This window comes from Pistacia vera, unplaced genomic scaffold (assembly GCF_008641045.1).
Source record: "Pistacia vera cultivar Batoury unplaced genomic scaffold, PisVer_v2 Contig427, whole genome shotgun sequence".
NCBI classification, from domain to species: domain Eukaryota; kingdom Viridiplantae; phylum Streptophyta; class Magnoliopsida; order Sapindales; family Anacardiaceae; genus Pistacia; species Pistacia vera.
Genome location: NW_022196254.1, coordinates 751,243 through 777,538, shown reverse-complemented (window position 1 = coordinate 777,538; position 26,296 = coordinate 751,243). Strand labels below are relative to the sequence as shown.

The window sequence follows — 26,296 nt, the reverse complement described above, 5'->3', positions numbered from 1 at the left end:
TCATATCGACAGTGTATAGTATCGCGATTAACACCAATTAATCGTCTCACTAATACACAGACCAAGATTGGCCCCTAGCAAGGCATCATGGCCACCCGATAGATTCGGATTCAGCAAATTAGCTACCTGTCAATGATATGGTTACCGTGCAATTCGATCCTTTCATCATCCGTTATCTCGACGAGACGAAGGCATAGAAATAGTGTCAACCTTTAGTTACTCTCGATATTATGTATTCAGTTTTTGGACCAATGACCCATATTATAAACTGGATAGAGCAACAACTCAATCCCACTGTGGCCACAGTTTTAATGTCATTACCATATACTGAAGTGCGCCGTGAGATAACTTCTCCTGTACTTGGGAGTGATGAATCCTCTTTCAATCCACCATAGTCTTGATACACTCCTCGATGCAACCAATCACCACCGTATTGACAGCTCTGAATAGAACTGCATTAGGCTAGTGTCAAACTGCACCAATCGATGCACAAGGCGCTTTGGTGATCTCAAGTCTAAGGATCACATGTACCACCATTCGTTAGAGGATTTATTCCATAGACACTGGGGTTACCATCCATACGGAATCCTCTGGTGGGTCAGTCCAGTGAACTTGCTGTGGTATATCCGCCTACAGCAAACACCCATGCGTTGCACCAGGTTGTCACCAAACAACCTTGACAAGTGAGATCAGCCACTGCCTTTCGACAGAGTTGTTCAACACTATGATAGCCTTACCGTATTATCTGTGCCCTTATTTCAGAATAATATTAGGGCTACGGACGTTTCTAGAATGGCCACCTTATGTGCTCATATGGTTCTTACTATCAAGATTTGAAACACTTGATACCCTCATCACAGTTCTACCATTATAAGGACATATATCAATACATATTGTAATAATAATGTTTTACGTGACATAGAATAAAATGCATTTTATTGATTAATAAACATTATTACAAAGAGTCAATTCTACAATAATTGATTGGCTCTAGGACATCTACTCTAACAATGATATCTTATATTATTGTCATTACATATTTGGTTGTCAAATAATAAAAGGTTCTTGTAATCCTTTAATACCAATAATAATGAATGTAAATTATAAAGAAGTAATATGAATACCACAATTATAATTTATATGACTCAAACTCTTTATTATAAAGAGTATATCCATAAAAACAAGGGTTTAACAGACTCTTTATCCTTTAAATATAAATTAAAGAGTGAGTTTGACTCTCCACATCTAGAGAGTCAAATTTCACTATTTATTCTAATTTTAGTTAATAAACTACGAGTTTTTATGTATTTTATTTATTAATTATCTCGTTTATTAAGTTTTTTTTTTTTTTTTTAAAACAAAGAGCATCTTTATCAAATTTAAAGAATCCATTGGATTTGAATAAAAATTTTGTTCTTTATATTTATAAATTAATAAAAATGTTTTTTGTCCTTTATATTTAGAAATTAATGAAGATGTTCTTTATTTATATGAAATATGTTCTTTAAAATAAAGATCATCATTGGAGATGCCAAATTCTTAATTAATAATATTATTAATAACATGATTATTATTATAGTATATTTTAACAATGTGATAATAATATTAAAAAAGAATGACAATTCAATAAAAGGTTTCTCCAAGAATTCTTTTATTCTTCTCAACCAAACATATTAATTATTTATACATATCAGTTTATTCTAATATAACCAAATATATTTAATATAATATTAATCTTCAAGGTAATATATCTTTCTATTAATATAATATTTAAGGGGCGTTTGGTTGAGGGTTATGTGAGATTACTGGGGTTAAGTCATCTTATATTACTTGATTACCATGTTTGGTTGTCAAGTAATATAAGATACTAGTAATCTTCAAATACCAATAATAACCACTATTAGTAATATTGGAGGTAATCTAATTACCTTAATTTTATTAGGTATTTTAAGATTACCAGAGTTATTTTTTTTGTATCCCTTATTAATAAAAATTTTGAATAATAATGCCCTTATTTTAAAATAAATTTAGATTAATATCATATTTCAATTTTATTCTTGTTTAATTAAAATTTTGGACAATAATGCCCTTATATTTAAAACAATTTACAGACCACCACAGCCACCCAGCCACCACCGCCGACAACGGGCCAACCACCATGGACCACCGCCAGAAAGTCGCCGAAGTCCCTAAAAAAGAATGAGATTCTGTGAGAGGCTTCGATATGGCCGTTTCCAGCCATATTGATGGCCAAAAAATGCCATATCAGGCCAGATCGATGGAACTAGCCGTTAACAATCAGATCCCTGGCCATTAATGGCCATATCTGGGCAAGATCTGGTCGTTAACGGCTATATCTGGCCTGATATGGCTAGAAACGACCATCTTGGAGCCTTTTGGTCACGAGGACTTTCGGAGACTTCCGACAGCAGGAGGTGGGGTAATTTCATCATAAATTAAAGTTTTATATAAGTATGGATGTTTTAGCTAAATCTGAAATATTGGGGGTTAAAAAAAATTATTCAAAAATTAATAATAAAAATAATATTATATTAATATTTAAAAAGGAGACAATTTAGTAATTTAAATAACATACCCGCCAATTTATTCCCCATAACCAAACATATTAATATAAAATACCCACCAACTAACTAAACACATTTTCCTAAAGATTCCCAGTAATTTTTAAGGTAATCTATCTTTCTAGTAATTCAACATTCCCTGAACCAAACGCCCCCTTATAGTAATACGATTTTTCCTGAACTAAACGCGTCTTTTATAAGGTAATTTAAGTCACTTATTCCTGCTTTTTAAAAGAATAATGATACGCCAACAACCCCCTCTCACAACGCTAACGTGGTACCTGACCTACGACAGCTCTAACACATAAATGATTTTGACTAGACCAAAGAAACGGTCATTCCTTTCATAGGGAACGACCGTTCCTTATAAAGGGATGACCGTTTCTTACGGAAGGAATGGTCATTTCTCATCAGGAGGAGGATGAGGAGGAGAAGAGAAGCCAAAAACCCCCTCTCAAAACGCTGATGTGGCACCTGACCTGCAACAGCTCTAACACATAAATGATTTTGACTAGACCAAAGAAACGGCCAATCTTTTTCCTGATTTTGACTAGACCAAAGAAACGACTGTTCCTTTCATAGGGAACGACCGTTCCTTATAAAGGCATGACCTTTTCTTATAGAAGGAATGATCGTTTCTCATCAAGAAGAGGAGAAGAAGGAGAAGAAGAAGAAGAAGAAGAAGAAGAAGAAGAAGAAGAAGAGAAAAGATTATAGAAGAGAGAAGAAAGGAATGAACGGTTCCTTGAAGGAACAACTGACCAATCCTTCATAGGGGACAGTCGTTCCTTCTCCAGGAATGACTGTTTGTTTCTCATAGTGCTTGATACCTTGGGTGTGGTGGGGTCCGTGGTGGAAGGTGACGTGATAGTGCTAATCTGTTGACACGTTAGAGTTGTAAGAGATGTTTGTGAGAATGAGTTGTTGGCGTAGTAATACTCTTTTTAAAAAACAAAACTTACCATCATTCATCTTGAATTAGTATCCAACTTTCAACGAGATTCATAGTTGCATTACCTGTAGATTCCATGTCTTTCATTTCTAGGCATAATTTGTATCCATCTACTTCGACTATAATCAAAATTAATTACTCCTTATACTAGTGGGTTTAAGGATCATAGTCTCGTCCGTTGATCATAATTACGCCCTGTACTGTTACCTTGAATCCAATAAAATCCATGCGGCTCTTATACTTGTAGGTCCAAGTCTCAAAATATGAGTAAACGACATATTCCCACCCAAGGTTTGACGAAATCCCAAGTTAGTACCACTGGTTTCATTTATTCCAGATTCACACCCTTAAAGTAACAGTGTTATGAATTTTTAGGGTTTAGAGGGTACAATTACCATAATGCCCTTATCCTAAATTAATTAAAATTATGTTTTAACCCGTAAAATAGTAGAATTACAAAACTTACCATTTTATTTTCAAATTATATCAAAAACACCCTCGATCACTATACACCCTCACCGGAAACAGCCCGATCTGGGCTGTTTCCGACGACGTCGAACCCCCTGGTCACCTCCATCACCTTCCCCGTAGTCTGTCGTCCAAAACCCCTCTGGTTCCCGACTCATTTGCCCCTCCAATCGCCGGCACTGTTAGGCTTAGGGTTTCGGTGTTCTTCACCGGATTCCGGTCGATTCCGGCGGTGAAAATCCAATTGGACACCACCAATGCAACCACCGTCCCCAAATCTATAAAACCCCTATGTCCCTAGCAACCTTTTCGTCGTCATTCGTCGGGCGAGAGTTCGTGTTCATTGGCCCTTTTTCGTTGCCGTGGCCGGATATCGACGAGTGATGAGTGGTTGTGAATGGTATGGTTTTGTAGAGGGGAGGATGGGGGTTCAAATGGTGGTGACTAGGGTGATTTTGGGTGGAAGAATCGCCAAAAAAGAGCGAAAAACGTCGGGAACGATGGCTGCTAACGTGCGCCGGAGGACTGTTAGAGGCGGTGGTCTGCTAACGTGCACCGCCCATGTAAAATGACCAATTTACCCCTTTACCGTTACATCAAACGTTTTTTCGTCACTTGAAGGGTGAGAATCTGGAATAAATGAAATCAGTGGTACTAACTTAGGATTTCGTTAAATCTTGGGTGGCAACATATCGTTTAAGGATCATAGTCTCGTCCGTTGATCATAATTACGCCCTGTACTGTTACCTTGAATCCAATAAAATGCATGCGGCTCTTATACTTGTAGGTCCAAGTCTCAAAATATAGCCTAGCGGCCCTGGCCCAGCCCACCTGAAGTACAAATACGAGACCACATGGTCCACATCCACATTCAATTAGTCCACGGTATCGGAGAGGTAGGTCACCTGCCTACGTGTTGGTATTTTTAATTAGCCACGCCCTCACCAATAAATTATAAACAAACACCCACACAGGATAAACATAAAGCACAATCATTTTGATTCACTCACTCACCGTCCATCACTCGCTTTCTAAGCGCGTTGTCGCCACTTTTCTTACTGATTAATTGATTTAATTAATTAATTCATCGCTGAGATAACCTACTACAAATTTAATGGCTCTAATTTAGATTTTTGCTTTGTTTATGCCTTATCTATTTGTGCCATAAATTTTATTATAGGATAGGAGCCCCATTAGATGTACTTTTATAATTAGGAGCATAAAAATGTGGAATTAGAAGTATTTAATAGTTTAAAAAAAAATTATTAACTGCTTAATACTTATTGAGACACCAAAGCAAATGAACCAGTTAGAGTGACGAGAGCTTTGGTCGTTTATATAACATAAATATACCTTTACTATCCAAAGACACATTCTTAGAACAAAATCGTGTGAACCCTATAACCTGGAACGGACAATACCTTCGAAAATCTATTTACCATATGTCTAGATCCGACATACATCAACAAATAGATTTTAAAAATTATTAGTTGCTTAATACTTATCGAGACATTGAAGCAAATGAAATTAACTAATTTTTTTTTAATGAAAATACTTGATTTGAACATGTGCCCTGATAAAAGAATGAAAGAATGTCCAATTCGGTTGGCTTGATTGTCAGGCAAACATTTTTTGAGTTTTTGGGTCCAAATTTTGGACTATAATAACATTGTGGTTTATTTAGTTTTTTGGGTTTGTGAGATGTTAAATGAACCTTGAGAAAGATACACAAAAACTGATTGGGACAACCCGGTTAAAATAAATAAATAAATAAATAAATAAAAGTGATATTATAGTTGAATTGGTGAGTGGGAGTACCTACTAACACTTTAGGCCTAAAAAATTATGATGAAAAGTTAATTAAGTGACATGAGTTTGATTCTTCCTTAATACTGTATTTTCCATTTCAATCGCAATCATTATGTATGTCAATCTAATTTCATAATTTTAATTTATTAATTTACAACAAAAAATAAATAATATAAAGTGCAGTTTAATTATGATATTAATATTAATATATTAATAATAGATTAGCGACAGTTTAGATTAATACTATTGATAAAATTATTGTTTGATTTGAACTATAAAAAGAAAAACAACAAGGACAACAAAATCTTTTAAAACAAAAAATTAAAACCAATTATAATAAATATCGCTCTTCCCCCCCAAAAAAAAAAAAGAAAAAAAAAAAAAAAGGAAGTTGCAAACACAGAGAGAGAGAAAAGTTGAGTTTAAAGCGCGAGAGAGAGAGAGAAAGAGGGTTTTTTTTCGGTGCAAGAGAGAGAGACAGATACAGAGAGAGAGAGAGAGAGTAAAATCTTCTTCTTATTCTCGTCGCAGCCAACAGAACAAAGATACAACGTCGTTTTGAAGCCGGTAATCAGATCTGAGTGAGTAAGCGAGAGAGAGAGAGGTAGAGAGGGAGAAAATGAGTGGCAAGGGAGGAGGAGGTGGAGTCGGGAAGGGCAATAATGGAATTTCGGCCATCCCGGCTGGGTCTAGGAAGATGGTACAGAGTTTGAAGGAGATTGTTAACTGTCCTGAGACCGAGATCTACGCCATGCTTAAAGACTGTAACATGGACCCTAACGAAGCCGTTAATCGCCTCCTAGCCCAAGGTCTTTTACTTCTTTATTTTTTTTTATTTTAAATCAATAAATATTGCATATATTTTTGTTTTCTTTGTTTAAGTGAATATTAGGTTTGCTCAAAATTTAGGGTTTTATATCAAGAAGTATGAATTTTTTTTTTTTTATTTTTAGTGAAACGAATAGTTGTTGATGTTTGTAAAGAGTGGACTCACTCTTGCAAGCGATTTCACGCGGTTTTGAACTAATTAAGGGATGCTGATAGTTTATAGAAGTGCACATTAACAACGGTTTGTGTGTTTTTTAACTATGCAGATCCTTTTCATGAGGTGAAGAGCAAACGAGACAAACGAAAAGAGGTGGGTAGAAAATATGCAACATATGTTCTTTAATGTATTTCTTTTTTTTTTATTCGGTCTAAGTTATTTAGGGTTATGATTTTATGTGCTAGAAGAAGATTAACTTCCTACTTGCATAGGAGTTCTTTGTACTTGATTTGTTGTCATTATCAAATTGGTTCTAAAGATCATTTTTCGTTATTGGTTTATAACTTGACTTTCTTTTGTCCTTTCAGATTAAGGATACCCCGGATTCCAGGTCTCGTGGGGCTGGTAACTCAAACCGTGGTGGTAGGGGTGGTGCTGACCGATATTCTGGGCGTGGTGGTTCAGCCCAGTTTGGTTCTAGTGGTAAGAGGGCAGTGTAATGCAAATTTTGGCAATAGGCTGGCATTTATTTAGTATGAGTCTTCACGAACATATCCGTACTGATTTTTTTTTTTTTTTCTTTTATGTATTCAGAGCCAGGCAGTTTGCATGGTAAACCTACTTATAAGAAGGAGAATGGAACATATGGCTATGCTGGTTCTTCATCTTCGGCTACTGGTATGGTGGCAAATAGTCGGCGACCTCCATCCCACAGGTTTTTTTCTTAAAATCTTAAAAGTGATAAATGCCTTCTGCAATTGAGAAGTAGTATAACATGACGTTCACTGTTATACACTAACTTTGACACTTATTCAACAGAAGTACTTATACTGAATTTGACTGTATCTTTGGTGTCTGAAAGTTACTTTTGTTTGGTTATTTACTTTTCTAGTTGGAGCAAATGTGATCTACTTACTATTTCACCCCATCCTCTGCTATATTTCTCTTCTATTAGTTGTATAGGGAGCATGTGTGTTGTTTGTATAAGCTGTTCATTTCTTGTTGAGGGGCTTTCTTGGTGGTTAGATGGGGAACACTCTCCAATAAGTTTACATACCCTATAGTTGGACCATGGTGCTTTCATCTCTGATTCCCAAGAGCTTGGGTGTAAAATATCTTTGGGTGAGACAATGAAAACTGATGTCCTTTGTGGTAGGAAAATGATCTGAGAAGCTGAAATTGTTATTTTAGTTTTTATGCTCTAGATGTTTTAGGTTTCTTTGGTATGTTACTGTTTTGATGATTTCGTTTTTGATAATCTCTTTGCTTTTGTGCATTGGGACTGAAATATGTTTTTCAAAGCATGCCTATGTATGATTTAGGTATAAAGAAAGCATTGGTATCCTGTGGATGAAGATATATCTTGTGTTTTCCTAAATTTATAACAAATTTGATTTAATTAGGTTGTTCAATTTGTTAATTTGGTGATGATTTTTCTTCCTCATCTGATGCAGCGAGTCTGTGGCCTCAGAAAATAAAGTATCGACAGTGGTCTCAGGTGATGAGATTTCTTCAACTACGCAGCCTTCTTCTGGATTTCAATCTGCCTGGTTGGGGGTCCCTGGTCAAATATCAATGGCTGATATTGTGAAGATGGGTAGGCCGCAAAGCAAGGCTCCACCTCTCCACAATGTTAATAATCGACATGTTGTGGCTCCCCCTTCAGCAGCATCACATCATGATATGCATTCATCACAAGATCATGCTACAGACATAAACACTGATCCAGGAGTTGCTATGAGCCTGCATGCTCCTCCCAATGATGAATGGCCTTCGATTGAGCAGCTGCCAAATGTGTCATCTGTCCTAGAGGCACCTGCACCCTCTGAGCTGTATACAAATCAATCTAACATGTCCTTGGATAGAACTGATCAACAAATAAAGTCCCAGTTGGATGAGGATCAGGAGGAAGAGGATGACACTGACGAAACTCCTAGCGCAAACCATGTTGGATCTGCTTCTGTGTCTAGTAGAAATATACCAGAGGATAATTCTGGAGGGTCGTCTCTTTTTGATAATAACTTGTATAATAACATGAGTTCCTACCAGAGTCACAGGCATGCTTTTGAGCATGATGAAGGTTGGTGTGATGCTTACTTGAGCGGTTATACTATCTGCCTTTCCAGTTTGCCTTTTGGTTGCAACTGCATATTTTCTTGCAATTTTTTTTTTAAGTAGTTAAATTAAATTCTGTGCTATTTAGTCCTTGACATGTTTTTCGGTTGGCTCTGTATTCCATGATGTATGCCTACTGATTGAAATGTTGAACTAAGACATGGAGTTTGTAATCATGGTTAATCAATCATAACCATGTCTACAATTGGTTGATGATTGCACTTCTATTTGGTTAGTTTTTCTTTTAATGAATTTTTTTTTTTTTGGGTTTCATTATTAAAATGTGCAGTATATGAGTTATCAATTTCAATTTTACGCGTGATATATTTGCACCAATCCCCTTTGCTTCTGGGCTATGGTTCCCCAAAACTATTTCTACACCTCTTTCACTTTGATTTCTTGTAACTAATGCCACTATGATATATATGATATTTGCCTTCATGATTAATGCCTTTTCCATGGAGTTACTACAATTTACAGCTTATTTATTTATTTATTTTATTTCAGCTGAAGATAGTTCTTCTTCAGTGACTGCAAAGCTGCAGCAACTTGATTTACAGAATGATGATCGAGGGCCACCACCTGAAGAGGATAACCCTTTAGTAATAATACCAAATCACCTCCAAGTGCATACTCCTGACTGCTCACACCTGAGCTTTGGAAGTTTTGGGTCTGGTTCTGCTTTTTCTGGGCCATTTGCATCAAGGCCCTTGAAAAGCAATTTGGAGGAGGCATCTGAACCAGCAGATGTGTCGTCGATTGCTCACTCTGACACTAGGTATGCCTTTGGCATGTCCAGATTTTCTATATTCTACTTGTTTCTTTTATACTTTGTAATAATCTTAACTTGTTTTGTGCAGAACTCCCGAGTATTATGGGGATGAGCATCTCAGAAGTACCTCAGATGCTAATATAGTACATAGACCCAATGTGAGTGCTGGGGATTATGATCCTCCTTCTGTTTCACAGCCAGAGGTGTTGAAACAGGAAACCCCTGAAGTTGCTCAGGAGAACCAATATTCATTCCCTTCATCTGCACCTGGTTATACTTATGAAAATGCCCAGCAGTTGAATACTGCATTTCCTCATCAGCAAGCAAGCTCTCAGATGCAGAATCTTGTTCCATTCTCAAGCGTGATGGTAATAGCAAACTCATAGTCTTAATTTGAAAATATATATTTGATGGTTGGCTTAGTGAAAACAAAGAGCACTAGTTGATTTCAAAGCAGCAAACTGTATCATAAATAATTGCCTAGTGAGACTCATTTAGGCTGATCTAGGTTTCATTTCAAAGAGAACTTCCACTAATTTGATTTTAACACCATTTTCAGATGTATCTTTTGCGTGGGGAGTACAGTGGTGATTATATTTTGGCAGTAAATGTAAACAATTAATCACTCTTGTTAAGAGAAAGGACATCTAAAATTCTTTTGGTGGGGCTATTTTAAGAAATTAATTTGGGGGCTCTTTTCTGACCGTTGTCATTATCATTATGATTGTTGCACACTATGATCTTATTGTTTATGCTTCTGCTTTTGCCTTGTATGTTTCCTTGCATTCTTTTTTTTTTTTTTTTAATAGAAAGCTGGCTAAACTTACGAGGCCTGGAATTATACTTTTAGTTGGTTGAATGCCTCTTTGTATGTTGTTGCAGGCATATACCAATTCACTACCTAGTACCTTGTTGGCATCAACTGTTCAAACTCCGAGGGAGCCTGACCTGCAGTACTCGCCCTTCCCTGTGTCACAATCAATGCCAACAAAGTACAGCAACACAGCTTCTTCCATCAGTGGTCCAGCCATTTCCATGCCAGAGGTGCCACCCTTGGTCTATCTTATCCGACTTCTTAAATTATAATGCATTTGAGAATTTTATTTACTTAATATTTTTTTTTGTACTACTTAAATTGCCGAGTTGGTAATCTCTGGTTGCATTAAAAAATGTAGATATATCAATTAAGTTTAATAAAATTAGAGAAGGGTGTGCATACAAATGCTGCTACTCATGACAACTTTAGTATCATCTAAGAAGGTTATCTTTTTGAGAGATCTCAAGTCTTATTAATAATAGCTATGGTGTGCTCTTTTGACATCCAGCAGGGTTGCATCTTATGTTATGTAGGGGTAACAACGTGTCTGATTTTTTCTTGTGTTGAGGTTTGAAATTATTACTTGGCTATGTCTACTTGTTTGAAGAAGATGATATATGTGACAGTAGACTGTCAGTAGCTGTGATATGGGAAATCTAGTTTAAATGACTCTTAAAATGTGATAGAGAATTCATTATTTCTTCACTGTTCTGAGTTTTTTCTGTGCATATTCAGGCTTTAAGAGCAAGTAGTATTTCCACACCTCAACCAACTCCGCAGACACTGCCAGGTGCTAGTGTTGCCACAGGACCGGCTCTTCCACAACACCTTGCTGTGCACCCTTATACCCAACCTAGTCTTCCTTTGGGTCATTTTCCGAATATGATCACTTATCCTTTTGTGCCTCAGAGTTACACATATATGCCATCAGCTTTTCAACAGACATTCGCTGGTAATAGCACATACCATCAATCTCTGGCAGCAGCAGTGCTCCCACAATACAAAAATAGTGTTTCTGTCAGCAGCTTGCCTCAGTCTGCTGCTGTTCCCTCTGGCTATGGGTTTGGGAGTTCAACCAGCATTCCTGGAGGAAACTTTCCATTGAATACACCTGCTGCTCCTGCAGGCACAACCATTGGCTATGATGATGTTTTAAGTTCTCAGTACAAGGACAGCAATCATTTAATCTCACTTCAACAGGTAATCTACTAATCTCTTCAATGAGCATCATAAAACCTAATGATAAAGTGGCATTGTGCTGACAACAATTTTGCACACAAGTTTTCTCGTAAAAGTGGACTCACCATTGTAGTAATGAGAGCGATAGTAACTTTTTTATAGTTCTGTTTGATTATTCAGAGTTTATGGCAGGTTTGATCTGTAGAATGATTTGATATTCATCGTATGACCCTAATTGTATTTTTCTAGCAGCATCTTAAAATTGTTTGTCTTTGTTGCTTGGCCAGAATGATAACTCAGGGATGTGGGTTCATGGACCTGGTTCACGGACAATGTCAGCAGTGCCACCCAGCACATATTACAGCTTCCAGGGTCAGAATCAGCAGCCTGCCGGGTTCCGGCAAGGTCAGCAGCCATCACAACATTTTGGGGCACTTGGATACCCAAACTTTTACCACTCACAGACGGGGATGTCACTAGAACATCAGCAGCAAAACCCTAGAGACGCATCCCTTGGTGGCTCTCAAGCCCAACCATCGAAGCAGACTCAGCAGTTATGGCAAAACAACTACTAATCAAAATCACCTCCTGGTTTTTCAGGGTCTTGCAGTGAGTTTGAAAGTAGCCAATCAAAGGGGAATTTGTGCGTTTAAAAAATAATTCAACATATGTGGAAAATTGGTGATGGTCTAAAGAGACCTTAGAGTGGCTACTGCCCTGTACCATGAGGTTGTATTCTTAGTATTTATGGCTTGGTATGTTAACTTAGGAACATTTAAGGGTGTGCTAATTTGGGTTAGTGGACTACGTGTTCGTTGCCTTATCTCATCACTTGTTCTCGCCTGTTATAGTGAAAATTTGCTCTCTTCACCTTTTTTCGTTTCTTTAGTTTTTTCTCTGGACAATGGACTCTTGTAATTCTGATTTTTGCGATGCTTATCTAACAGTTCCTTTCTCCTTGTACTTGTACCCAATTTTTTGTAGTAAAAAAATTAACTTCTCTTTCAATGATGGACTTAAAAGAAATCAAAAATTAAAAAATTGTCACTGTTTTATGCAGTGTTTTAAAACCCAGCCTGGCTTGGCCTGGCCGGTTTAACTAGGACTTACACTAGGTTGGATTAACAATTTTACTATTTATCTAAAACCCTAGAATTTGGGATGATGATTGGCGAATAATTAAAGATTGGGATGTTGGGGTTTTTGAAGAGGAAGTGTCGGTGAGTATATGGTGGCGATGGAATTGATTTTCGGTGAGCTAATTAATCGTAAATAGAAAAAAGTTGGTGGCAGTAATAGTTAGCTTTTATTGGCGATTAGTGAGGTGAATAGGGGTGGAGTGAGGTGAGGTTTGGTCATGAGGCTAAGGGGAATATTTTCATAGTGAAGGGGAGGATTGTCGACGCTAAAAGTGGCGGCGTTGGTTAGATCTGGCCGAAATCGGTTGATTTTGGTTAGACCTTTGATAGATTTTCTAAGATATGGGTTTAAGGAATGATTGAGATTGTATTTGGTATGTCATTGCCGTCAACTAGTCGATAACCAATTTGAATTTAGGATATGTTTGCTAAATTTTAAACTTATAAGAACTTAATAAAAGTTTTAGGGTTGAATTAAAAAATTTTTAACACCCAATTTGACTGCCGATCAAACCGGTTGAACCAATCAACTGGAAAGTGATGAAACCCGAAAACTTTGTTGGGTTTTCCTGTGATGGTTATTAAAACATTGGTTTTAAGTAACCTAAGCAAGAATGTAAATGGACTTGAGCATTTAATGCAATGGCCCAATAGCTATAAATATCCGACAACAAATGGTCCAGTAACAGTGAGGTATGATTGAATCGATCCCTTAGCCTTAAACTCCTTTACTGGCCAAAGTCTATCACTTAATCACGTAGAGAGTGCCACATGTCATAATGATACAGTCACTCTCGCTGAGCTTGTACGAGTACAACATGCTTTTGGGTTGGCGCAAGTTAACCATGGTATTTTACGCTGCAACGGCGCATTTTAGCATACTTTACCCATCATACTACCAGCTCTAAAGCTTGAATTGAACACTGTTTGCTTTAATGCAGTCTCTCTTAAAAATCATTCTCTTATCTCTCTCTTTTTTTTTTTTTTTTTTTCAAGAGATTCCATCTGCATAACACCTGGTATCTCTCATTTTCTCAAATTTTTTCTTATTATTTTTCATTTTCGATTCTTTGCTTGCTATCTAAGCATATAAAGGATATATTTTATTTGCATCGCTTCACTTGCTCACTGGCTCCTCTTGGCACTTTATTGCAACAGTTTCTGGATTTATTTTGAGGCCAGGTTCTGCGAACGCTGTCGTTTCGCAATCTCCGTTAACTTTCGTGGTCACTGGTAAAGTAGTTCCCCAATTTTGTTTTGTATTTTCTTGTTGTGTTCAGTTTGATTATAAATCTATAGTGTTTAATTGTTTGAGTAATTTAAATACGACTGAATTGATGACAGTTTAACGAAGTGCATGATTGCGGTAAGATTAAATTCTAAAATTCGAAATATGAGCGGCAAAATTGAATTTTGAAATGCGAAATATGAACCGAAAGTGGTAAATAATATATAAACATTTGTTTAAAGCGAAATTGGAAGTAGTAATAGTTTGCCGTGAAACAAGTCAGTAGAATTCAGTGGATCGTATTTTTTTTGGAAAGATTCGTTGAGATATTTATTGTAATAGAAAGTCACCAACACTCATATTTGTGAAAAAAATTGTGAACATGAATTTGTGTGACTCAATTTAATATCGTTTATTAATTTGGTGAAACCCTTAAGTTGTCGTGGTTGATAAGAGGAAGAAAATGTAGAAAAGGAGTGACTCAATATTGATATTTGTCATTGGCTATCATCAATTTACTAATTTGCTTTTTTCTTGTGCACAGATGGAACACAAAAGCAGTGACTTGAGTGAGGATCACTCCATTTCTGAAGGCAATAAAATGATGCAACCTGGAAGCAATCAGAATTATGCCAGTAGAGACGTTACACCCTCGAGTGAACTTTGGACTGGTGGGCTTATTTGTGCTTTTGAATTTATTCGAGGCCGTAGAAGATCAATGAACTCAAAATCTAGTTCAAAGGTTCCAAGTAGACAGTTAGATGGTGACAATCAAAAAATGAAAGTTCCATCAAATGAACTAAGTGAGGCTTCTTTCTCAAGAGTGGACAGGAACAAATTACTAGAGTCATCATTGCTTAATGAATTGAGAAGCAATCAGTTTTCTCCTTTATATGACTACAGAGCTGGCCATATCCATCAAGTAGACCCATTTAGTTCTGCCGAAAGATATGATGGCAGTCATTGGGTTCCTATTGGGTGGGCTAGAATTTCCGAACTTGTTCAAAAAGTGCAAGTTGATGGTGGATGGGCTCAGCAACAATTGGATCTAGTGGATGATGAAAATGACATTACTGTTGCAGATATAGCTGCTCCTTATTGGGAGCGCCCTGCAGGGCCCATATGGTGGTGCCATGTGGCTGCAAGCAACTCATCTGTTCAGGCATGGCTCAAGAATGCTCAATGGTTGCACCCTGCTGTCAGTTTAGCTTTGAGAGAGGAAAGTCGACTGATAAGTGAGCGGATGAAACACCTTTTTTATGAGGTAGACAGATTATTTTATAGACATGCTAATATCATAGGCAGAAATAACTTTACGAATTATGAGGCATCTGTCTGAGAATAACAGATAATCCCACCTGTATTGAATTGGATATGTAGTATTTAAGCAAATGCATATTATTAGTAATTCTCACGATTCGTTATGGATCTAGCCTATAATATTCTTTGGGTGATGAAGGGGAAGTATTCTTTATTTGGTGTGTGATTTAGTTATCATATGATCCTTAACTTGGCATGATAATAGTGTTTGCTTGAGTGTCCTCTTATTAATGAGAGATAAGCTGATAACTTGTTTTGGAAGGAAATGATGCCTTCTTATTTTCAAATTTTAATGAACTCTGGCTTTGTTAGGTTGTTGATTGCCTTTCATTATTTATTCAGGTCCCTGTTAGAGTTGCTGGAGGACTTTTATTTGAGCTCTTGGGTCAATCAGTTGGTGATCCATTTGTAAATGAGGATGATATTCCCATTGTACTTCGCTCTTGGCAAGCACAAAACTTCCTTATAACTGCACTGCACATAAAAGGACAGGTGTCAAGGAGCAATATTTTGGGTATCACCGAAGTTCAGGTTTTTCATGCTTGATTCAAATCCCTTCACTGATCTTCTATCTATTGACAAAGCATGATTTAATATGCATTCAGTATCAAAATTTTACTTCATTACTGGTTGATTTCTTTGGTTTAGGAGCTTCTTCTTGTTGGAGGTTATAATGTGCCGAGAACTGTGCATGAAGTCATAGCACACCTGGCTTGCCGTCTTAGTAGATGGGATGATAGGTAATGGTATATTACATATTGACTGTAGAGATTGACAACTCATGGACTTATATAAATTCCATCCATTTAGTACGGACTCATTTTGGTCATTTTCTTGGTTTTTACCTTGTCAAATAGCGAAGCACCTATCATATACATATAAGAACAAATACTGGAGATTACATATCTGCATAATTTCGTCCAATAAACCTACAATATGGGTTCCTACTGTTCATTGGTGAACTGATGCCCACTCCTCTTTCATGCATGTGCGTCTGACATTCTATCTTCTAATAGGGTTTAATTGATGAGAAAGTCTTCCCTCTGCTGGCACTTCTGTGCTCAATCAATGAGGTATGCCATATCAGTGCACATGGCTTGCTCATGCCTCGTGATTGGTCGGGTGCACATGCAATGGGCATAAGGAAGACTTTCTTGACATGTTTGAATGGAGGATGCGTTATTTTTAAGATAAAAACTAAGCCATTGTAAATAAGAAAAAAAAAAAGAAAAGATAATGTTAAGAATTAATCAATTTAGTTTTTATCGAAATGCAGAAGTAAACGTAAAGAATTTTTTTCCTTTCTTTTATGTGATTACATCTTTTCCTTGAAAATGAGTGGTTTCCTTCTTTTTGTAATACAATATTAAAATCTGGTTAACTAAATAAGTTAGTCCACTGAAAAACTTTTAGTTGCATTCATATAAAGATCTCAAGCATTGGTTTATCTATCCATATCACAGAGCATTTTATTAACAATCACAGAATCACTCAAAAGAATTAGAATAAGACAAGCAATTTTAGCAGATTTGAATTTCTTGACTTAGGCTTTTCCTTCTATCTTCTTAATATGGTTTAGGTTATTTCGCAAGTCCATATTTGGGGCCGCAGATGAGATTGAGTTGAAGTTTATGAACAGGTTTTTTAAAACATACTACCATTTCTCCAAAATCAAGTTTGTTATGTAGATTAATATACTTTGCTTTTGACAAGGAATTCTCTGTCCTCAGGAGAAACCTTGAAGATATAAACCTTTTTGGTATCATTTTAAACCAGGAAATCAGAAAGTTATCAAGACAGGTATGTTATAGTCTCTTGCTAGAATGAAGGCTACTGTTGTTGCTGAACTACCATCATTTATCAAAATATGGTTATATATAATTCTTGTAACTTATGACTGCCGTGTGATTTACAAATAGTGTGAACTAAGTTCTTTTTACTTCATACTTGATTCAGTATCTCCTTTCTCATTGATGCAATTGAGATGATATACTTATCATGTGCTTTGAATGGGCCTTTCAGTGAGTATGTGTTTTTATTGATTATGTGTTATTTCTGTTGGTAGTAGAAAATGAAAGAACTTAGCAAATAGATATACTTTTGAAAGGTTTGTTCGTGCAGATTTATATTCAGATTGGTAAGAGAATGGAAAGAAAAATTGGAGTTTGGAGGCAATTAGTCTTTCTGTATCTTGGGATCTAGTAATGCAAGAGCTTCTATTAGCTCTTGGAATCTTTGGACTCAATTGCTGAGAAGAAGCTGAAACAAATCTTAAAAGTGTACCAGTCAAGTTCATATTCTTGTAATTGCTTTTGATAAATACCAGAGTGTGATAGTTTATCTTTGATTTCCATGGCACAAGTAACTCTGTTGGCTCAATGACTCGAGTAAAGATTTGCATATCTATCATTACCTGTGGTTATGCACACTGCTTTCCGTATGTGAACTGGTTTTGTAGTATTGTAACCTCTGGCACTTAACTATGATATTGCACGGCTTCCTGAATTCTTTCAACCTAGAAGTCCACCCGCTTTTTAAAATGAATTATAAATTCTATTATTGGCCATGTTATAGCTTCTCTGTTTCTTTTATATGGGATTGTTCATTAGTGTAGCTTCCAGTGAGATCTTTATGGATTTTAAGAAGGTAGTTAAAATTTTGCATTTCTCCAATGCAGGTTATCAGAGTGAAATGGTCTCTCCATGCAAGAGAGGAGATTGTGTTTGAGCTTCTTCAACATTTGAGGGGAAATGTATGTCGAAGCTTGATAGAAGGAATAAGAAAGAGTACAAGGGATATGATTGAGGAGCAGGAAGCAGTCCGGGGTCGCTTGTTTACCATTCAAGACGTTATGCAAAGCACTATTCGTGCATGGTTGCAGGTTTGTACACGAAAACAAAGAAACTGTTTGTTATCTTTAATTCCCAGGCCAATCATGTAATACACTTTTTACCTTAGCTAATTTAATTTGTTCGTCATTCAGGACCGGAGCCTTCGAGTAACGCATAATTTGGCAGTTTTTGGGGGTGGTGGTGTCGTTCTCACTATCATCACTGGGCTGTTTGGAATCAATGTCGATGGAATTCCTGGAGCAGAGAATACACCATACGCATTTGGTTTGTTTACAGCCATTCTCTTCGTCATAGGATTTGTGCTAATTGCAGTTGGGTTAGTTTACCTAGGGTTGAAACAGCCTATCACGGGGCAGCAGGTTGAAATTAGGAAGTTGGAGCTGCAAGAATTGGTCAAAAAGTTTCAGCACGAGGCAGAGACTCATGCCCAGGTACATAATTATTCCCGGAATAATTTGCCTCCTACTGCTGGAGACGTTTTCTCACCTAATGCAGATTACATTGTAATTCAGTAAGGAATATTTTTCAAATTATTTAATAGATATGAAATTTGCCCTTGGTAGTTGTTGCTCCCTGCCAAAAGAAGATCTAGAAAGATTAAATTTGCAAATTACCTTTAAGTTCATAAGACAATACTACACTTACAACCTAATCTCACAATTTCGACGTGACAGTTCGCAATTGATCAGCTTACAATGAGTTTTACTTGTCCAATAATAAGTTTTGCCTGTCTAATTGCGAACTGTCACGTTGAAATTGTGAAAAAAAATTTATAAGATTAGATTGTGAGTCAGTCTTTATTGTATAAAGATTCTATTAATCAATATTATGGGTGTGTGTAGCTTTCCATTCATACACAAGCAATATTCTAAAAACCATTTTTAATTCCTCGGATAATCAGCACTGTTCTCTGTGTTTAATGTTCAAATCAATAGAAGTTTATATGACAAAAACATTCAAATGTGAAAAGCCAGCAATTCTGTGATGACTGCAAGGAGAATTGCTGGCACTCTTGACAGCACAAATAGCTACATCATCCACCCGATTTTAAGAAAGCAACACTAAAACAAATCTGATGCCTAGAAACCCAGTACATAAGTATAGTAAAACTTGAGAATTGCAAGAATAAGTCTCCGCTCTCTCATTTAAGAAGGGATCTTGTTATATGTTCACGAGCAGTGGCCAATGCTTGACTAATCGTCTGCAAAAATTTAAAAAAAAAAAATTTACAAATGAAATATGAGGGCAATATGGCATCCATTTGTCAATACTATTTTGATAATTTCTTTTTGCAAGAGAACGAAGATGAGTTTCGACTAACCTGCTCAGATAAAGGAGCTCCAGCATCCATACTATGACTTGCAACCTTCCCCGCAATAACATTTGCATCAGTTTCAAGAATAATACTGCAAGGAATGTCAAATAAAATCGTTAAGTCAGATTTCAGTCGGCGGCTTCAAAAAGATGAAAACAATCCCCAAGCATAGTGAACAAATGATTAAACATGTAATCACATTTTGACACAGCTACGTATGCAAGATTTATTTCTTATCGACACCTACCATGTACTAAAAAGGAAATGGTACTCTATGGAACGATATATTGACTTTACAAATTTTTGAGAGACCTCAGGCACAAAATGTCCTGTATGTTTAGCAACATTGTCAAAAAAGTATTGGACAAGAAAAAGTACACAAATATATTTAGGATCAAAAGTAGTAATCCCGTTTAAATTATTAAATGGAAGTTGTTCTGTAGTCTCGGAAAATCTTGAGTATCCCAAAAAACTGATAGTGTATGAATAATCTCAATCCACCAATCTACAGTGTTTTCTCCAACTTTCAATATTGAGGCACAATGGCATTCCCATTATCTATCTGAGAACCCAATCAAAAATCAAGTTGCCCTACCTCCCAAACTAAAAGCTAAAACTGAAATACTGAAGACAATTTCAAATGGCAATGCCAAACTAATACTCATTGATTCATTACTTGTTTATCACATAGGAGTTCTTTAGTTACAAGGTATCATAAATTTTCAACAAGACAGTTTGCCAAACATGGTATCCTAAATTCTCAGTTTCAGAAAACAATATGAGCCCAAGACAGGGCTTGGACAAGCCAAAAAGTTTAAAAAATAAAGAAATCGTGCAAATAAATTGAATAAGATTTAATAACAAATAGCAAGTTGCATACCCGCCGTCAACAATTTCATCAAGGCATAACAAAATGAGATCTAAGTTCTCAAGAGCCTCCTTCTTGTCCACATTCCCTCTGAAGCAAGGAAGAATTAAAATAGATATTATAAATTACTGAATATGAGATCTGAATAGATAGAAAGTGGCAAGTACTATGCAAAAACCTTAGGAGAAGGCCAACTGCATCAAAAAATCCCTGAAGAACTGTGGCCAAGATCAGCTCATTTTCATCTTCACCTCCAGTAACAAAAAAGTGAAGGTCTTGAACGAACTTGTAAACAATAATGTTGTTTTCCAACATAGCTATCTCCGCTGTAGAAGCAGAAATACCAACAGATTTGTAGAGAAATAATAATTTCCAAAGATAACAGAATAAATTCACAAATTTCCCTGTTCAACCATTCAAAGCAATGAAACATAAAGAACACCAAATCCTATGTAACTTATTAAACACAGATCGGAAATTGAAAATTGAAAATTCAATAATTGTCACGGCCCCATCTTACCAGAGGCACGGCCGGGTGAATTCACAAAGCCCCAACCCACTCCTCGTGACTCACAAAGTACTGTCCCCCCTTTTAAGGCATTTCTTTCGCCTCCCCCACCACTCGAACCCAAGACCAAGGGACTATAGTCAATTGGGAAGCATGGTGAGTACCATCAGGCTAACTGAAATCCCTTAAGAGGGGGGGACAGTACTGAGTAGAATGGTCACGAGAGTGGGTGCTTTGTGATCCCCAGTTGGGCCCACGGTTAGATTGGGTCGTGACAATAATGCACAGACAATAAACTTTTAAATTTCTCTTAACTAATGATGCTTCAAACAGAAACAGGCTTATCTAACTACTTATGTCCATAATCCAAATGATGTCCTATGAGTATCAATCATGCAATAATCCGCAAAATAAACACATACGCCACTTGATATGTTTCTATTCTATGTATGTGAACTACAGTATGCATGATTCGCCAAATAAAAACAAAAGGAACTCAAGATACAAGTACATTACTTCTGTTATGAGCATAGTAATCAATACCAGTTAGGAGGAATCTGAAATATCAAACCACACTACACATGCATAAAGGGGATCTAATCCGATGGGAAGAATAGGCCACTATACACAAGCAAACATCTCAAGGCAAACACAAGGATGCACAAGGAACAATCAAAATGAAAAACCTTAACAGAAAACCAAATGCAAATAGTTTACCTTCAGTCCGAGCATTGGTCTTTTGGGTCTTAGTAAATACAGCTTTCTCAAAAGCTTCCTTTGCGGCATTGGTCGGCCAGTCACCCGAGTAATACTTGACAGCCACACGTTTCCCTTCAGAATCCAGGAGGAGAATATTCTTTATGGACGGACACGACTCCTACAAAACACACTCGATTATTTTCTTCAACTTGAAACCGAACATATCATTCATATTTTCACTTCTCGTTTTCAACCAAAAGAATTTATCACAAACAACCCAAATCTCAACCATTTCAATGCGTCCAGTACTCCAAATCCCCACTTCATATTTACAGCAACAACCTCTCAAATGGATCAGTTAAGCCAATGTTGATCCAATATTATAGTTAAGAATTCATAATTTTGGATTCATAAGACTATCAATTACCTCTAAATTCAATCAGAGTAATCATTCAGTAATGTATATACTTAAAACTCAATCAAAACTATTAACATCAGGTCTTTTATGAAACACACAAGATCTATTATGTCTTAGCAAACGAAAACATAGATCTCCCTAAAATTTCCAAAAAAACAATAAGCTAAAGAAAATAGAAAAAGAAAGCAACCCAATTGACATCTCAAGTAAACAAGCTGAGATCTGAATCACAGACATCGAAAACTAAGCGTGACCAACTAGATCTTATGAAAAATTAAAAATAAACAAAAGAACAATTAACAATGCAATTTAAAATAGAGCGAGAAAGAAAGGGGGCGAATAATAAGAAACTGACCATTTTCGTTGCTACGGGAAACTTCGTACTCTGAAATTAATTTGAAGGTTTAAGTCTACGAAGAGTGATATAATAAGCAAATGGTATGGACTACTTGGCCCGAGCGACGGAGCGAGCACAAAAAGGAGAAAGCATATCAAAATATCTATTTACTATTAAGGTCTCAATTTTAATATATTTATCTTTTGACCCCATATATTTCGTATTGTTTGTTTCTCTATCCATTGAGTTTACATCGGTGATTTGGTTGCGTAAAATATCAAACGATAACAGTTTTGTCAGCACTGACAGCAGAAAGTAGCAGGGAAGCAGCCACGTATATGTGTGGTTTTGTAACGCCTAAATCATCACTTTTTTAGCTCTACATTCATCCCATGACTCGGTTGCTTCAACCCCACCTCCTTTCTCTTTCTAAAACTCAGGTACACTCACTTCCTCTCTCTCTCTCTCTCTCGCTCTCGCTCTAAATAATTTAGATATGATTTTATTTTATTTTAATTTTTCAGGTGCCATTCGATTCAATATTTCGAACCCTCTTTTGGCCTCATGGACGGTACTTTCTTCATTAACATTGTTTCATTTTTGCTTTTTTTTTTTTTTAAATGGGTTGTTAATTTGATTCATGGTTGTTTCATTTTTGCTTTTTTTTTAATGGGTTGTTAATTTGACTCTATGGTTGTGCATTACCATTTTTTTCTTTGTTCTTTTTGGTTTTTGGTTTATGGAGTGTTCAAATTTATTGGATTGGATTGGCTTGTTTGTTTGTTATTCTTTAAATAGGATTGATGCTCTGAAACTCAATATCAAGCTCGCATGATGTCATGATGATGCTGTGAGCTTGATGAGTTTTGAGATGAAATTTGAATTAAAACTTGAGAGGTGGACTGGAGCCTCGGAAATCTTATAATTTTAAAGTTAGGTGAGGGCTTTTGATCTTGTTGTCAAGATATATTTTGGATCTCTCCAAGTGCTTATTATGTTTTAGGAAAATGGCTCGTTTTTTCACTTCACCCTTTCTGCATTTTTCATTTGCGTTCAGTTGATAGTTGTAGTTTGTTTGTTTTTTGTTTTTTGGCCTTTTGCTTGAGATTTCCATCATGTGAAGATAAATATTCGCATTTACATACAGCTATACTCGAGTAACTGAGATAGTGCGAGGTCGTGTGGGATTGTTAGCAAATGAAAACAAACTTTATGGATTTAGAACCTTTTGCACTAGCGAAGGTGCGTGATGACCTTTCAACATTTTGTACTACACAACATAATTTATCTTTGAAGATCTTTTCAGTAGCTTACAATTTGAATAATCAGGATGAGGAATTTTATACATATGCTTCTTTTATTTAGTACTTGTCAGTAAATTGAGGAAACATATAAGAGTAAGACACTAGCATTTCAACTGATAGTTAGGTCGTATGTGTGGGTGGGCTTATATATTTATGACTTATCTTGCTAAATCAGAACTAATGTTCACCGTGAATCCTGGCTGTTTTATTCTAAAAGATATCTACTAATATGCAAGTAGGATTTGAATAACAATGCATACATACTATGTGTTTACTTGAGTGACAAGGACCGATGCATGTACGTTAGGCCTTTAGCCCTTTGCTTTAGTGGGATGCCTTTTTTCACATTCTCTGAGATTAGAGTTTTGTCTTTTGTTGTAGTATGCATATATAGGAACCAGTTTTTTCTATCTTCTAATAAACTTTTTTGGTAATGCTAGACTTGACGACTAAAAAGTGTGTGCCATGCAACTCAAAGGAAATGCGTCCCATGGCTGAAGAAAGTGCACATCATCTAATTCCTAAGGTCAGCTCTTAAAATTTTCTTCTGGCTGTGAATTACTATAAATATATTTCTCATAGCTATTAAGCATTGTTTAGGTAGAAGGTTGGAATTTGGTGAAGGAAGATGGTATTTTGAAGCTGAATCGGTCATGGAAAGTGAAGAGCTTTACCAAAGGGTTGGAGTTCTTTAAGTTTGTGGCTGATGTTGCTGAAGCAGAAGGTAATTTTAACCCCTGTTTAAGACTCTTTTTAAACTTCAATGCATATTTGAAAGACTGATGGTGTCTATCTATTAGATATTATATTTTTTCTTTGACATAGATAAGCTTCAATATTGTGTCAATGCAGGTCATCATCCAGATCTTCATCTTGTTGGATGGAATAACATTAAAATTGAGATATGGACTCATGCAGTTGGTAATAATAATTTTCTGTTTTTATGCTCCGTTTTTGTTTCTGTTATAATTATCCTTTTTATTTTATCTATTTTGGTTTGTTGGAAGGAGATTTTCAATTTTTGGCGTTATTGAACTGTGAAAATGGTGGTGTATATTTCTCTTTCTGGAAATTTGAAAAAAACAAAAAAAAAATGTAAGAACTTTACCGTCATCCACATCTTCTTTTGTTGAAGTTTACTTCAATGGAGATACATCTTTTGACTACTGTGTATATGCACGGTGGACTGACAGAAAATGACTTCATACTTGCTGCTAAGATCAACAAGCTTGACCTGCACCACCTGCTGAGAAAAAAGGTCTCTGCTTGGAGATTGATAAAAGTTGTGCTGGCTTTCTAGACTTTTATGAAGAAACCCCATGTAAAAGGATTTTTTTGCTATCTTCATGTTTGTTAACAACAAGTAGTTCTATCTTGTTTTTTTTTTCAAATAATGAACGCCTGAATAACATGATACTGGTTTGTATAAGCTTTATATGCTTTATGTTTCAGCGTCTTGATTGCTTTTCTCATAAAGATTTCTACCTCTTTTAGCTTGAAGATTCTCCCTGGTTGGTAAGACTGCAATTATCGTACCACACAAACTTTTAGATCTTGATTTTAATTTTGGAACCCTAAATCAGATCCCTGATAGGCCACATCTCAGCATATTGTCACGACCGCCTGCTTGGTGACTCAAGTGGGATGCACGTTGCTTAGTGGCTATATACTTCGGAGTTAAGTAAACTTAGTGGCAAAGACACTAATGGATAATGCTTATCCATCCACCTAAGGTTGCCACCTAAGGGTGCCACCTATGTTTTACTTAGAATTAAGTAACTTAAGACTAAGTGTTCAATGTATCTAGACATTTATTTGAGGAGGTTTAGCCTATAAATAGCCACCCCTCCCTTGTACATTTCATAACTTGAATCCTTTCAATACAGAGTTTATATTTTCTCTCAACTTCTCTCTCTAAACTTTATACTTTGAGCTTGTTAGTTGTGTGAGCGTTAGGCTGCTTAACTCATTGTCGAAGAGTTAAGCCGCACGAACTTAGCAAAGATTTAAGTGCGTGACAAGTGGTTCAGAGCCTCGGTTAGCATAACCTCGGTTTTTATTCAATGGTGAAAGACACTGTCGCTTCAACAAAGGGATCCAAGACGGCTGAGATGGAGGCTTCCGAAGAACTGGGTCGCTCGGAGAAAGTCGACCCCACCCCCACCCCTCAAGGCAGAGAGGTAAGTCCAAGACTTTATTTCCAATTTTGACTCACGCCTATCTCGTGTAGAAGAAAGGGTGAGCGCACAGTCGGATGAGCTAGATCATCGGTGGATGAGCTAGAAACAGGTGTCCGAAACTCATACTGTTCGAAAGCCATGTTGCTTCAAATGGAGGAATCGTTAAGGGCGGAAATGGGGAAAATCCGTGAGGATTTCGAAGGGAGCTTGCCAAAACCCGTCATGTGTTCCAAACCGAAGTCAACAGCACCCTTGTTCGCTTAGACGAGGTGCAAGCTGAACTAGCGCAATGCAGCGCGCTATGGTTACAAGAGCTGGCAGTAGCGTCGTTGAAAGCCAACGAATTGACATACCAGGCCTAAAAGCTTTGGGGGCTCACGCAAGGCACAAGAGGTTGATAACTTCTTGTGGGGACTAGACAAGTACTTCGGGCCGTAGGCGTCACGGAG

The 26,296-nt window shown here is 36.6% G+C and overlaps 4 protein-coding genes across 5 annotated transcripts; 3 read left to right on the top strand and 1 right to left on the bottom strand.

Moving 5' to 3' along the window:
• The first annotated feature begins 6,304 nt into the window (after positions 1 to 6,304).
• LOC116143212 (GBF-interacting protein 1-like) lies at positions 6,305 to 12,643 on the top strand. The gene is made up of 10 exons (XM_031428643.1): positions 6,305 to 6,620; positions 6,906 to 6,949; positions 7,165 to 7,279; positions 7,391 to 7,511; positions 8,251 to 8,876; positions 9,419 to 9,689; positions 9,772 to 10,051; positions 10,566 to 10,727; positions 11,236 to 11,700; positions 11,967 to 12,643. Exons 1-10 carry the CDS (start codon positions 6,431 to 6,433, stop codon positions 12,252 to 12,254), a joined length of 2,562 nt encoding a protein of 853 aa, XP_031284503.1. The 5' UTR covers positions 6,305 to 6,430; the 3' UTR covers positions 12,255 to 12,643.
• A 1,041-nt stretch (positions 12,644 to 13,684) lies between these two features.
• Positions 13,685 to 18,794, top strand: LOC116143257. Of its 2 annotated transcripts, XM_031428711.1 has the most exons (9): positions 13,685 to 13,837; positions 13,977 to 14,051; positions 14,591 to 15,310; positions 15,709 to 15,897; positions 16,015 to 16,106; positions 16,946 to 17,005; positions 17,097 to 17,166; positions 18,044 to 18,247; positions 18,350 to 18,794. In XM_031428711.1, exons 3-9 carry the CDS (start codon positions 14,591 to 14,593, stop codon positions 18,731 to 18,733), a joined length of 1,719 nt encoding a protein of 572 aa, XP_031284571.1. In that variant the 5' UTR covers positions 13,685 to 13,837; positions 13,977 to 14,051; the 3' UTR covers positions 18,734 to 18,794. The 2 variants fall into 2 exon arrangements, with proteins under 2 accessions (XP_031284571.1, XP_031284570.1); XM_031428710.1 differs by lacking the exon at positions 13,685 to 13,837 and having other exon boundaries at positions 13,855 to 14,051.
• A 290-nt stretch (positions 18,795 to 19,084) lies between these two features.
• Positions 19,085 to 22,537, bottom strand: LOC116143269 (coatomer subunit zeta-1-like). The gene is made up of 6 exons (XM_031428725.1): positions 22,382 to 22,537; positions 21,627 to 21,786; positions 20,580 to 20,727; positions 20,414 to 20,491; positions 19,540 to 19,624; positions 19,085 to 19,419 (listed from the first exon to the last, which is right to left on the bottom strand). Exons 1-6 carry the CDS (start codon positions 22,382 to 22,384, stop codon positions 19,360 to 19,362), a joined length of 534 nt encoding a protein of 177 aa, XP_031284585.1. The 5' UTR covers positions 22,385 to 22,537; the 3' UTR covers positions 19,085 to 19,359.
• A 107-nt stretch (positions 22,538 to 22,644) lies between these two features.
• On the top strand, positions 22,645 to 25,167 carry LOC116143268 (pterin-4-alpha-carbinolamine dehydratase 2, mitochondrial). The gene is made up of 7 exons (XM_031428724.1): positions 22,645 to 22,803; positions 22,888 to 22,934; positions 23,511 to 23,605; positions 24,108 to 24,193; positions 24,268 to 24,391; positions 24,520 to 24,587; positions 24,848 to 25,167. Exons 1-7 carry the CDS (start codon positions 22,756 to 22,758, stop codon positions 24,965 to 24,967), a joined length of 588 nt encoding a protein of 195 aa, XP_031284584.1. The 5' UTR covers positions 22,645 to 22,755; the 3' UTR covers positions 24,968 to 25,167.
• Positions 25,168 to 26,296: the final 1,129 nt, after the last annotated feature.